At 56.6% G+C, this 13668-nt stretch overlaps 1 protein-coding gene across 1 annotated transcript; it reads left to right on the forward strand.

Annotated features, from left to right (window-relative positions):
- The first annotated feature begins 479 nt into the window (after window positions 1-479).
- Window positions 480-13253, forward strand: SCNN1B (sodium channel epithelial 1 subunit beta). The gene is made up of 13 exons (XM_058035641.1): window positions 480-507; window positions 4790-5108; window positions 6285-6684; window positions 7392-7585; window positions 7823-7926; window positions 8356-8519; window positions 8958-9065; window positions 10706-10823; window positions 11343-11418; window positions 11604-11661; window positions 12043-12104; window positions 12480-12555; window positions 12900-13253. The coding sequence occupies exons 2-13, from the start codon at window positions 4798-4800 to the stop codon at window positions 13251-13253; spliced, it is 2025 nt and encodes a 674-aa protein (XP_057891624.1). The 5' UTR covers window positions 480-507; window positions 4790-4797.
- Window positions 13254-13668: the final 415 nt, after the last annotated feature.

Here is a 13668-nt window from a genome sequence, read left to right on the forward strand (position 1 = left end):
GGTTAGATGGGATATTGGAAAGAAATCCTTCCCCAGGAGGGGGGGAAGCCTGGCACAGGTGCCCAGAGCAGCTGTGGCTGCCCCTGGATCCCTGGCAGCGCCCCAGGCCAGGCTGGAGCAGCCTGGGACAGTGAAGGTGTCCCTGCCATGGCAGGCGTGGCACTAGATAGGCTTTGAGGTCCCTTCCAACCCAAGCCACGGCAGGATTCTGTTCCCAAGGTCCCTTCCTAAGCGAGTAACTCAGTGATTGCGCGAGGTCCGTGCCGCTGATCCCGGGCTGCGTTTGCCGGGAGCCGGAGCAGCAGAACCAGGCGCCGTTCCCGGGATGCGCTGGGAGGGATCAGAGCCGCGCTCCAGGGAACCGGGACCGGCGGGGAGCGCTGGCGGCGCGGGAGGGCGGGCCCGGCCGGGGCGGCGGGGCGGGCCGGGGCGGGCCGGGCGGCGCGGCCGGGGCCGGGGCCGGGGCCGGTGTCGGCGGGAGCGCGGCCGGAGCCGCACGGGCGGCAGGTACGGGGCACGGGGGGCGGGACAGGGCGTGCGGGGGGGGCTGCCGGTCCCTCCGGCCGAGACCCTGCCCAGGGATGCCCCGGCATCTGTCAGCGCCCTCGGGCATCCCGGGCGGCGCCCCGGGCCCCAGGGACCGGCTCGACGGGACCGGCCGTGGTGTCTGACACGGCTACACACCCGAGTCGCCCGGTCTCTGCCTGGTCTGGCGGCAGCGGGGCGGGTTTCGTGCTGGGCAGGGGTTTGGGGTGTACCCGGCGTGCAGCAAGGGGTAGTAGTTCGGATTTAGCCTTTGTTTACCCAGGGGTTTCCTTTAATCTCCCTGATTAATGAGAATGGGAGCAAACCGCATCTTGGTGGAGTAGTTCAGTGTTTGGTTTGGTACTGGAAATGTGCCATCTCCCTCAGGATGGTGCTCCCAGTGAGGCAGAGTGTGCCCGCAGCATCCCAGGGGATGCAGTCCCTGGTGCTGGGGGTTTGCTCCTCTTACTGTCCAGGATTCCTTGCCTAAGCAACCAAGTGAGCTCACAATGTGACCTTCCTGGCACATGAGGAGCACGGCTTGTGATTGTCCCGAGAGAGCGGGACATCGTGGGAGCCACAGGTTCGTGGATTGGGTTGAGTTGGAAGGGACCTCCAAGTCCACCTCGTTTCACCCCCTGCCCTGGGCAGGGACATCTTCCACTACCTCAGGCTGCTCCAAGCCCTGCACTTCCCACCCCCCAGGGTAGGATTTCTTTCCAATATCCCTCCATCCCTGCCCTCTGGTAGTGGGAAGCTATTCCCCCTTGTTCCCCTTGTCCCTCCATCCCTGTCCCCAGTCCCTTTCCAGCTCTCCTGGAGCCCCTCCAGGCCCTGGCAGGGCTCTGAGCTCTCCCTGGAGCCTTCTCTTCTCCAGCCGCAGCAGCCCCAGCCCGGCTGCAGAGCAGAGGGAGCTCAGGCTAGGCAGGGCAGCGGGAGCAGAGTGCCTGGCACACACACAGAGTCGGGGCCGCGCTATCTGAGCTGCAGACTGTAAACACTCCTGAGTGCTGCACGCCTGCCCGTGGGCTGGAGCCCGGAGGCGCCTGCGTGGGCTGGAGCCGTGGGCGGTGCAGCTGGCACAGTGTGCCCTGGCCGCTGTCCCTGCACCAGCAGCACAGGGCATCTGCTGGGAGCTCTGACCCCACCTTGAGACAGGCTTCCATTGCTCACTGGCTCGTGGCTGCTCCACTTTTCCAACTGCCAACCTGTAAACTTGTGAGGTAATAAAAGAAATTCCTCTAATTTGCCAAAGTACCACTAGAGAGATGTCTCATTTAGGAAAACTAGGCTTTTCCCTCAGGGTTCAGGGGAGATGGCAGATGAGCAGCTGCTCATCAGAGAGGAGTGACTGGTGTGTCTCAGGAGAGAAAGTGCTGAGCAATCACAGTGTCATCGGGCTGGTAGTGTCAGCGTGGTTTTGCTGCCCATATCTGACCCTGGAGCTTCCAGGAGTGGGGCAAGTTTTGCTCATTACTTTATTTCCTCCAAGTGGCAATTGCCCTAGGAAAACCCCAGAGGAGATTCAAGAGAGTCAACAGGATCATTTCGTAATGTGGGAGTGTGATGTCACTGTGAGGTGGAGGAGTTTCACCCAGGGTGATGCTGGGATGAGGCAGGGCTGGATCAGCTGCTGGAGACAGGGAGGACACGTCCTCAGCACAGAGAAACCCCGCTGGAACCGGGAGCAGGTTTCTCCTAGGATGGCTTTGGTCACCCCAGGAATGCAGGTGCTGCCAGGAGAGGGGCCTTGGCACCCTTGGCACACACGGGGGCTCGCAGCCCTGGCTCAGCTCAGGTGACCCTGCTGTGACCAGGGCAGCCCGGAGCAGTGCAGGGACGTAACGCAGGGCTGGCTCCCACCTGCAAAGGGTTCAGGGCTGTGTCTATCGAGGGGGTGGCCCCTCTGTGCCCCCAACCCTGCTCAGCTCCTGCTCCATCACTGCTCCTCCTCCTCCCTCCCAGGGGCTGTGGGAAGGGGACACAGTTGTCAGTGCACTGATGGAGAGTGGGTCCTTACACCCCTCATTTATCACCTCTCTGCTCAGGTGCAGCCTGCTGATGGGGCAGAGCAGGACCCACCCCAGGCTGGCACCAAACCTGGCACCAACCCTGCCCTGAGCAGCTCTGGGCTGAGCTCTGAGCACTGTGCCAGGGAGGAGCCCCCAAAACAGGGCCTTGGGGCTCACCTGGGGCAGCTTCCAGCTGTCAGCAAGGAAGGAGCCTGTTTGGAAACACTGGAAATAAAGGTAGGAAGAAAACTGTTAAAATGAGAATATCCATCACAAAAAAAGTCATCCAGGCATGTTCAAATGCAGCTTTTGCTCCTTGCCATTTCTTTTATCCCATATGAAGAGGAATAACTTCTCCCAGTTATGAGTGACCCATAGGGACTGGCACACCAGTGGAGTCCCCCTGTGGCAGGAGCCAGTGGTTGGTGACAGCAGGGACAGCTGAGGGCACACAGCTGGCCAGCAGCAGCCAGGCAGGGGCTGGAAACTGCAATCCACTCTAAATCTGTTACTGGATTTGTTAAAAGGCAGAAAGTGTTTCATCGTCGGCCTCGCGGGGCTCCCCGATGTAGAGCAGCTCTGAGGACTGTAAAGCCAAGGCTGGGCTTGCTGTGCCCCGGGCAGGGCTGGCTCGCTCTGCAGGGCTGGGGCAGCACAGCCCGGGGCTCTCAGCCCACCACAGCCTGGGCAGCTCGGCACAGACCACGGTCACTGCCCCCCTCTGTGGCATCTGCCCAAAACCCAGCCAGGCTCTGGTGCGAGCCGTGCTCCCTCCACGAGCAGAGCACCCCCGGGCAAGGGCAGGAGCAGCCTCCGTGGCACAAGGGCATGGAGGATGAGATGGGGAGGTTGGGGGTCCGGGGGCCCAAGTCCCAGGACACGAGTTCCTTGGAGAACAAAAGCTTTTCTATAAGAGTACAGCCTGCCCTCAGATCTTAGAGGAAGCAGCTGGGGTTTGTTCTTCCCCAAGTCCTCTCCCACAGAGGAGCACCTACATCTAACATCAGAGGTAACAGGCATGCAGTGAAAACCATCACCCCTCTTTGTGTCGTGCAGCGAGACTTCAAAATCTGTTGGGTTTATACGGTTATCAAACTCTCTGTGTGCTACTCAGGAGAACTGGCAGATCTGGCCAGCACATCAAGGAATCAGTATCACCTTCTTTATTTTTGAAAAGTATGAAGAACCCACCTCCTTTCACTCCCCAGGGCCCGTGCGCACCTCTGCTGCCTTCTTTGCTCACCTGCAAGTAATGCTGTGTCACTGTCATTCCTGCCCTGCCGAGTGCTGCTCCTTGGTGAACTATTGCTGCATTATTCCGCCACTCTTCCTCCCGGGATGGGGCCTATTCCCAGCATTAATCTTTAACTCTGCTCTCCTGCAGCTTAAATCTGACAAACGTTCTGAGTGCCTGCCTCAGGTTCTTTTTGAAATCCTGCCTCAGGATGTTAAGATTTAGTAACACAGATTCTAACCTTAAAATAGCAGCACAAAATGTTCTGTTTACTCACAAAATGAATGCCAAGTATGCAGCATCCCTCACCACAGCAGAGGAGTGGGGGGGCCGTACTGATAATATCTGACAGACAAAGGAATTTGGTAGAAAAAAACAATCTGGTCTCCCTCCTCCAACGGGCAGCAGCCCTGGACAGCATTCCTGGTCCTGGGAAAGGTGCTGCTGCTTCCAGCTCCTCTTCTTCTGTCCCTCTGAAAGCTGGATATGCTCTAATACTTCCTACTTTAAAGAAAAATTGTCTCAGGCTCCATGTGGGGTTGATCCCTGAACGCTGTGAGCCTGAGCTCTACCCAAGCCTGCTCTGCGTGTACTGCTTGGTCCATCTAGTGTTGGCCGAGGCTGGGACAGCATTCCAGCTGTATCAGAGTGCACACAGCAGCACCTGGGCAGGCATTGCCACACTGCAGGGCCCTGGCCAGGCTCGGGAGTCACCTGGCACAGCCACATCCCGCAGGTCACTCAGCTCCGGTGGGGCCAGCAAGAACCCAAAACAGGACAAATCATTCGGCACCTGTGGAGCTGCTGATCCCAAAGCTCTCCTGTAGCGGAGGCTGGCTGCCATGCTGCTGCCATGGCATGACCCTGCAGAGCATTGAGTTTTTCCCGGGTTACAAACCACGGCCGTGCCATCGCAGTGGCCGCCCCACTCCTGCTGTGCTGCCCAAACCGGGCACCTGGTGTGGCACAGCCCCTGCTGCTCCCAGAGCTGCTCTGATGCCTTTTCTCCCGCTCGCAGGCAGCAGCATGAACCTGAAGAAGTACCTGGTGCGGGCGCTGCACCGCCTGCAGAAGGGCCCTGGCTACACCTACAAGGAGCTGCTGGTCTGGTACTGCGACAACACCAACACCCACGGCCCCAAGCGCATCATCAAGGAGGGGCCAAAGAAGAAATTAATCTGGTTCTTCCTAACGCTGCTCTTTGCATCCCTGGTCTTCTGGCAGTGGGGGATCCTCATCAACACCTACCTCTCCTACAATGTCACCTCATCCCTCTCCATTGGCTTTAAGACCATGAAGTTCCCCGCAGTCACCATCTGCAACGCCAACCCCTTCAAGTAAGTTTTTCTTCTCCCAGTTTCCCCATGTGTGCCCTAACCCCTCAGAAACATTGCCAGTGAGAGGTACTGAGGGCCGGTTCCTGTCTGAGACATCACATTAGGAGCATCAATGGAGTCACCAGGTGTGCCTTAAAACAAATAAAGAACAATATGGAGATGAATGGCTCAGGGCCAGAGGAGGGTTCACCTCCCTGCGAGTTCTCCTGGGCTTCACAGAATCCCAGAACACTTTGGGTTGGGAAGGGACCTTCAAGTTCATCTCATTTTGCCCCCCGCCCTGGGCAGGGACACCTTCCACTATCCCAGCCCTGTCCAGCCTGGCCTGGACACTGCCAGGGATCCAGGGGCAGCCACAGCTGCTCTGGGCACCTGTGCCAGGGCCTCACCACCCTCACGGGGAAAAGTTTCTTCCTAACACAGTTTCTGTACCATATCGGTCGATCCGATGAAGGTTTTTATCTCCCTGCAAACTTTCCTCAGCTCATAAAAGAACCAAATTCAGCTCACCCTTCCCAGCCAGAATCAGTCTCTCCATCTTTCCCCACAATTTCTTTCCTTCTCCTTCCTCACTGTGAGCATTCTTCTCATTGCTCATACTCCAGTCACTGAGAGCTGGTTCCGCAGTCCTGTCTGCCATAGAGACAGAGAACTGAATTGTGATTTCAAAGGAGTCACTGATTTTCATTAGAGTTGCTTTAAATCTATCGTCATTTTAAATCCATGCAATAGTGTAGCCCAAGGCAAGACGCTCCCGGCCAACACAAGAATTGCTTAGGGGTAGTTTTTCCTCCACTTGCTAGAGGTGTTTTGTGTAAACTGCAGTGAATTACTGAACTAGAACCAATGTGGCCCAGCGTTGGTGTGTTCAGCCCTGCAGCACTCCCTGTTTATCGTCCCACTGCTCTGCCCCGCTGCAGCCTGCTGGGACACCAGGGTGCGAGCTGGCCGTGCTCTGCAGGGCAGCTCCCCTTGTCCTGCAGTAAACTGAGGCAGCACTCTGAGGTGCCCAGGAGGGTCCGGGCTGGCCGTGCTCTGCAGGGCAGCTCCCCTTGTCCTGCAGTAAGTTCAGTCAGCACTCTGAGGTGCCCAGCAGTGTCCAAACCAGCAGTGTGGCAGGTGAGCTGCCTCGTGTCCCCGCTCCCTGGCACTGCTGTCCCACTGTCTGTCCCGCAGGTACTCGGAGGTGAAGCCCCTGCTGAAGGAGCTGGACAGGCTCATCGACGCAGCCCTGGAGAGGATCCTGCAGCCCACACCAGGCAACAGCACTGAGAACTCGTCCCTGCCACTCGACCTGGAGCTCTGGAACCAGATCCCCCTGGTCCTCATTGATGAGCACGACAAAGACAATCCCATCATCCTGGACATCTTTGAGACCAACCAGACTGCTGTGGACAATGAAAATGCCACAGACAGCAGAGCCAATGTGAGCAGTGACACTGCTGAGGGCCACCAGCTCTATGGGATCAATGGAACCATGGACAATGAAACCACTGAGGTGAACCAAACCACTGCTACACCTGCCCCGGCCAACACCACGTTGGAAGAGAAGAAGTACAAGCTGGCAGTGAAGCTGGTGAGAGGAGAGGGGTCCCACAGTGGCAGCAGGCAGAGATGAGGGATGGGTGCCTTGGCAAGGATGCATCAGGGAGATCTGTGTCCCCTCCCCACCAGCTGCCCGTGGCCACTCTGCCCTGGGGCTCTGCTCTGGCCGTGCCAGGTCTGGGCACAGGCCAGACCCAGCCCTGGTGCTGGCTGAGCCCAGGACAGAGCCAGGGCAAGGGTGGTCCCTGCAGGCTCCCAGGCACCTTAACCCCTTCCTGGGGTCAGGCACCCAAAATGCCAGGGAGAGGCTGAGGCTGCTGTCCCATTCCTTTCCTGCTGCAGTCTGCAGAGGCACAAGGTGATCCTGGAATCCCTCACCCCTGCTCCCATGGAGGCTCCAAGGACCCTGCCTGGGCAGACCTCAGAGGCTGGGGAAACTGCAGCCTTAAAGAATTGGTCCAAAATTGACATTTTCTGTTAACTTGTGGGGTCACCCTGGGGATGATGTATGACCTGCCCAGCAGGGAAATGTCCCTGGCTGTAATGACAGCCAGCTCAGAGTGACAGCCAGCTGAGTGTGACAGCCAGCTCAGTGACAGCCGGCCTGTGGCCCCGTCAGGCTGAACCTCTCGGTCCCTGGAGCTGCAGGCAGGGCTGGCATGTGGGTGAGCAGGTGGGGAGGGGGTCCCCATGGCCCTGCTGTCCCCCAGGCTGAGGCTGCCTGCTCTGTGTCCCCAGTGCAGCCACCAGGGCTCTGAGAACTGCACGTACAGGAACTTCAGCAGCGCGGCGCAGGCGGTGACCGAGTGGTACATCCTGCAGTCCACCTCCATCCTCTCCAAGGTCCCGCTGCACGAGAGGATCAGGATGGGCTACCAGGCAGAGGACATGATCCTGGCCTGTCTCTATGGGGCTGAGCCCTGCAACTACAAGTAGGTGCACAGGAGCCCCCTGCTCCTTTCTGTCCCTGCAGGAACGAACAGCACGTGGGTTCCTTTCTCTTTTTAACATATATATCAGCTGCTAATGAGATTGCTGCTGATTCTCAGCTCTAACAACGCTTCCCAGTGTTGGGAAGCACAGCTGCTGAGCTGGGCCCACCTTCTGCTTTATGTTGCACCCCTTTAGTCCTCCCAAGAGTCACAGTTTTCTGTGTATGATTCTTCCAGGAATTTCACCCAAATCTACCACCCAGACCATGGTAACTGCTACATCTTTAACTGGGGCATGGATGAAGAGGCTCTGAATTCTTCCAACCCCGGGGCTGAGTTTGGTAAGGGAGCTTTGAAACGGAGGAGGGGGCTGGAGTAGCAGATGTGAGGGCTCTGTCTCTTGGTACCCATTTCTGTCCCTCAGGACAGACTTATGATTCCTCTGTCACTGGAGCACTGCAAGAGGGAGCAGAGGCATTCCAGAAGGGGGTGAGCCCCAAAAGGAAAATGTGCCACACAGAAAAAAGTGACTACAGACATGTAGCAGAAGGGCATCCTCTGGGTATTTAAAATATCTGAGGCAACACGTGACTGTTGCCTGCTACTGCAGTTCTGGGCATTCACCACCATAAGTGTTCCTCCCCAGGTCAGGCTGCCGTGGCAGCCAGACCCTGGCTCTTCCCAAGGAACAGGAGAAGAAAACAGACTCCTTTTTTCCCCAAGCCTCACCTTCCCATGCAATTCCTGTTGTGTTTTGTCTGGTGTCCCAGGGCTGAAGCTGATTCTGGACATCAGCCAGCAGGACTACATTCCCTACCTGTCCTCTGCCGCTGGGGCCAGGCTCATGCTGCACCAGCAGAAGAGCTTTCCCTTCCTCAAGGACCAGGGCATCTACGCCATGGCTGGGACAGAAACCTCCATTGGAGTGCTGGTGGTATGTGTGGCATTCCTGGGGAGCAGATTGTCTGAGAATAATGTTATCTGATGGGAGCCAAACCAAGTTTGCTTTCAGTCTTGGCTGAACTGGCTCAAACCAAAGGAGGCAAGGTACACACCTGTCAGGGGCTGGAGCGCTTTATGGAGGATTTTATGTAACTGTCCTGGCAAAGTGCTTGATTGAGGCCGGGACTCTGGGCTCGGGTCACGGCTGTCTCTTTCTGCAGCGTGTCAGAAGGGGCTTTGGCAAACCCTGAGCAGCCTGGCCTGCCTGGATCCACCCAGGGAAGGGGCTGCAGCCTCCTCAGCTCTGCCAGCCCTGACTCTCATCTCTAGCAAAGCCAGTGGGGAGCACGGAATTACAGAGCTCTGGAAAATGGCACAGGGACCTGTGGAGAAGAGATAAGCACAGTCTGGTGTTTGGGTTTCTCTCCAGGACGAGCTGGAGAGGATGGGTTACCCCTACAGCGACTGCACCCTGAACGGCTCCGACGTCCCCGTTAAAAACCTCTACAGCCAGTACAACACCTCCTACTCCATCCAGGTAACGCACCTGTGCACCAAGCAGCACTCTGCAGGAAAAGTCAGCAAGGCACTTAGATCCTTGCCTATCATGTAGGTTACGGGGGAATCATAAAATCATAAAACCTTCCAAGATAATCAAATCCAAGTATCAACACAGCACCAGCACTGATAAACCATGTCCTCAAGTGCCATATCACATGATTTTTGAGCACTTCCAGGGATGGTGACTTCACCACTGCCCTGGGCAGCCTGTTCAAATGCTTTACAACGTTTTCCATGAAAAATTTTTCCTCATATCTGATCTAAGCCCCACATGGCTCTGTAGAAAGAGTCATTGAGGCTCTGGGAAACTTCTGCTGAGACAATGTCAGAGTGACACTTCTCAGGAGCCTGTGTTTTGTGTACACAAGTGATATTTACCCCTGAAAGGAGATGAGTACAAAGCAGAGAGTCTCCCTCTGAACACTCCTGCGATCTTTAAGTTTTTTCTCTTTGGGGGAATCAAGTCATTTTTCACCCTGAAAATGCAGCCGGTTCGTGCAGGAAGGGAAACAGCCCTTTGCTTCTTCATCACTCTGAAAATTGGATGAGAAAGTTGAGTGTCAGTAAACCTTGCATCTGTAGAAAATTAGAGGGCCAGCATTAAGCAGAGGTTAATTTGTAACAGGCTGTGCTGGAGAGAGAAGCAGCTCTTGAGGGTGCAAGGTGATAATAAGGGAAACACCCAAACCCTTTGGGGTGATTCACAGATGCACCCGGAGATCAGGAGGGCTTTGGGCTGGCAGTGGTTTTATATTTCTACCTTTATGTAATATAATAACAACTAGACCACTTTAGCCAGCTTTTGAAGATGCTTGTATAAGGTTTAAGCAAACACTCGAGAGGATTGCATTATTCCCTGGAAGTGCAAACGTGATGGAGTTCTGTGTGCACGTAACGCCACTTCAGAGCCCTCTCAGCAAAACCAGGCTCTCCCAGCACTGCCTGGCTGCTCTGCACTCTGGGGGCCTTTCCTATCACTCAGAAATTCTCTGCTTGTCCTGCCCACGACTGTTAAATTGAATTATCTTCTCACAGACTTTGCTATTGCTTTGTGCTGCCTCGTGCAGAATCCCACTCCAGGCTCAGGTGATGAACTTCACGCCTCACCAAGCTAATGGCAGTGCAGCAGCTGGAGCTGCAGCCACAATCCTCCCCAGAAGAGCAGCACCGACACAGAGATCATTCGTCTGCTCTTTATGTTGAAGGATTTGGAAATTCATGGCCTTAAAATGTAAAACCAGCCCTTTGTCAGTGTTGTGTAAAGCCTGGAGAGCACAGCCCTGTCTGTGGTGGAAGAGAACATTTGTATTCCCTTTTGGAAGCGTGAATGTTACCTCTGTGAAGCCCTGAAATGATTGAGAAATGAGCAGTTTCCTGTGTGAGTGGGAGCGGGTGCTGAGCTCCGTGCATTGCCCACGAGGGCTCACGAGTGGCCAAAGAGCTCCAGTGCCCAGCGAGGCTGGCAGGGCTCTGGGCAGAGGCTCTGGCAGCCCCAGATCACCCGTGCAGTGCAGGACAGGAGTTCCTGGGGCACAGGGGCCCGGGGGCCGCTGCCATCCCAGCAGGGCACGGCTCCCCAGGGCTCAGCCCAGCTCTGAGCATCCCCTTCCCTGCCAGGCCTGCCTGCGCTCCTGCTTCCAGAACCACATGGTGGAGATCTGTGGCTGTGGGCACTACATGTTCCCTCTGCCTGAAGGGGTCAGTTACTGCAATAACCAGGACAACCCAGGCTGGGGTAAGAGCTGCTGGGGGTTTCAGGGGCTGGGTCTGCTGCTGTCCCTGCAGCTCCTGCACGGCTGCTCCCTGTGGGACGTGGCCACCTGGGCCAGTGCTGGGAGAAGGGGCTGCCTTTGGTCCTGGCTGGGGGAGCCCTTGGGCACCAAAGAGAGAGAACACGGGATATCACTCCAGGCCTCTGCACCCAAAAATTTTGGGTCCCCTGGCAGGGGCAATGGAGGATCCAGTGCTCCCCTGGGGTAGCACGGGTCTGTGCTGGCAGAGGCCAGGGCTATGCCAAAAATACCAATCCTGGGCAAGCTGGTTCTGTGAGAACTGTCTTCAGAAACTGACAGTTTATTTTTAATTTATTAGTAAATTGCCTGAATGTTTTGCTCAAGCTTCTCAAGGAAAGGAAAGGTGGCAAATCTGTATTGCGTGGTCATACCTAATATTTATTTTGATAAATGGAACTGATATACCTGAGTAACTGGGTCCTTATCTAAAGAAATACTTTAATTTTGTTTTCACCAAACAGCATATTGCTATTCCTCACTGAGGTCCAGTATAAAACAGCGTCAGATCTGCATTGACTCCTGCAAAGAAACATGCAAGTGAGTACCTGAGCCTGATCTGGTTGCTGTGGAGGTGGAGGATCCTTCACTTTGACTCCCATCGGTCCTGACTGTCCTGAAAGGGCAGCAAACCCTGCAGGGCTGGTTTGCTGTGGGAGAACTGAAGTTCCAGGGACTTCAGAGGAGGGGAAATCTCACACTAACGCTCTCCCTCTCCACTCCAGTGACACCCAGTACAAAATGACCATCTCCATGGCGGACTGGCCATCAGAAGCCTCTGAGGTAACCCCCATTCCTTGGCTTGTGACAGACTCTGGTGGCTCCTGTCCCCAGGCACGGGCACTGGCTGTTGTCAGAGCTTTGCTGAAGTCCACGTTTCCCACATGCAGAGCAGACCAGCACCAGGGTATGAGGCAGGGGGGGACCCCAGGGTGGCTCCTCCCTGCTGGGCTCTGCCCTAGTGCCAGCCCAAGGCTGAGCCCACCTTCCCCACCCACACAGGACAGGGAAGGACCCCCACTGCCCTGCTGAGCCCCACGGTGTCCCCCTCCAGCTGCACAGGGTGCCAGGGCTGCCTGGCACGGGGCACCGCACCCGCAGGGCTTGTTCTCTTCAAGAGCACAGGGTGTCTCTACTCTTTGTGAACAGATTTTGTTTCCCTAGGACTGGATTTTCCATATTCTGTCGTATGAAAGGGATATGTCAACAAATGTGACTCTGGACAGGTGAGTGAAAGGAACAACCACTTTATCTTCTCTGCTGAGCCTGTTAACATCAGCCTGACACGAGCCCTGGCTCCGGGCCAGCGCGCGGGTGCGAATGGCAGCGAGGACGAGGTTTGCAGCGTTCATCTGGGACACACAAAAGGCAGATCCAAAAGGCACTTCGTGCATGTCCTCTGCTCTCCAGAGCTGCAGACTGGGCTAGTCAAACTCAAACGTGCAGCAAAGTAAAATCAGCCTTGAGGACAGTTCCAATGTCATTACGTTTGTCACTCCATACTGATGTCTTGGTGTCTCTCTGTCCCACGGTCAGGCTGGAGCAGAGGTGCAGGGCATTGACAGCCAGCTCCTCACTGAGGTGGGTTTTGTTCTTTGCAGGAATGGGATCATCAAGCTGAACATTTACTTCCAGGAGTACAACTACCGCACCATCTCGGAGTCAGCTGCCACCACGGTGAGTGCCCATCCCAGCCCTTCTGGCAGGGCAGGCACAGGAGCCAGCAGCTGGGACGGGCAGGGCTCAGTGCCCTGGGGGACAGCCTGTCATGTCCCTCGAGGCTGCTTCTTGGCACACCTGCTGAAATGAAGTGGGTGAAGCCACCTCTGCCTGGTGGCTCACACCCCTCAATTCCTTCCGTCTCCCATCCCTGTCCCAGCCCTGCAGGGCAACACCAGCACAGGAGAAGCCCCAGCGGGCAGGTCCCAGGTGCAGGGGCATCACCCACATCAGCACTGGCACACGGGTGATGGATCGGGCTGGGCCACATCTGGGGGGCTCACTCTGCTCTCTTCCCACAGATCGTTTGGCTGCTGTCGAGCCTGGGAGGCCAGTTTGGGTTCTGGATGGGGGGCTCGGTGCTGTGCCTCATTGAGTTTGGGGAGATCATCATCGACTCGCTGTGGATCACCGTCATCAACGTCATCAGCTGGTGCAAGGGCCTGAAGCAGCGGCGGGCGCGGGCGCGGTACCCAGACGCGCCGCCCACGGTGTCGGGGCTGGTGGAGGCTCACACCAACCTGGGCTTCCAGCACGAGCTCGTGGGGGCCCCGGCGCTGCCCCCCGAGCCCGGCACGCCCCCGCCCAACTACGACTCCCTGCGGGTGCAGCCCCTGGACACGCTGGGCCCCGACAGCGACGCGGACACCGAGTGACCGCGGGGTCCGTCAGCCCGGCCGCGCGCTGGGCAGCTGTCTGTCCACAGTCAGAGGGAGTGAAAAGCCCAGGCTGTCCTCTCCTATGACTGATCGCTGGCAGGAAGCTCTGCCTAATAAACCCTGCAATAAACCTCGCAGAGTCAGGCTTTGGCTTCAGCGTGTAGGGCTTGTGTACATCAGTATTGCTGTAAAATCGTGTCACTGTTTCTCATCACCAGGTGGGTGGGAAGCAATTCCAGTGAGCAGAGCAGGGTGGTGGCAGGGAGAGGACAGGATGTCCTCACAGTGGATGCAAGGCCCTGGCCTGGTAGATCACAGCACCCTAGAAGAGTTTGTGTTGGAAGGGACCTTAAAGACTGTCTCATCCTACCCCCTTCTCCAGCGCTCTTGGCTGCACGGATGTGGCTGTGCC

This window comes from Melospiza georgiana, chromosome 16 (assembly GCF_028018845.1).
Source record: "Melospiza georgiana isolate bMelGeo1 chromosome 16, bMelGeo1.pri, whole genome shotgun sequence".
Classification (NCBI taxonomy): domain Eukaryota; kingdom Metazoa; phylum Chordata; class Aves; order Passeriformes; family Passerellidae; genus Melospiza; species Melospiza georgiana.

Coding starts and splice junctions, on each gene's coding strand:
- SCNN1B (XM_058035641.1), top strand. CDS start 4,798: ATGAACCTGAAGAAGTACCTGGTGCGGGCGCTGCACCGCCTGCAGAAG. Junction 6,685..7,391: donor ACAAGCTGGCAGTGAAGCTG/GTGAGAGGAGAG, acceptor CTGTGTCCCCAG/TGCAGCCACCAGGGCTCTGA. Junction 12,556..12,899: donor CGGAGTCAGCTGCCACCACG/GTGAGTGCCCAT, acceptor CTCTTCCCACAG/ATCGTTTGGCTGCTGTCGAG.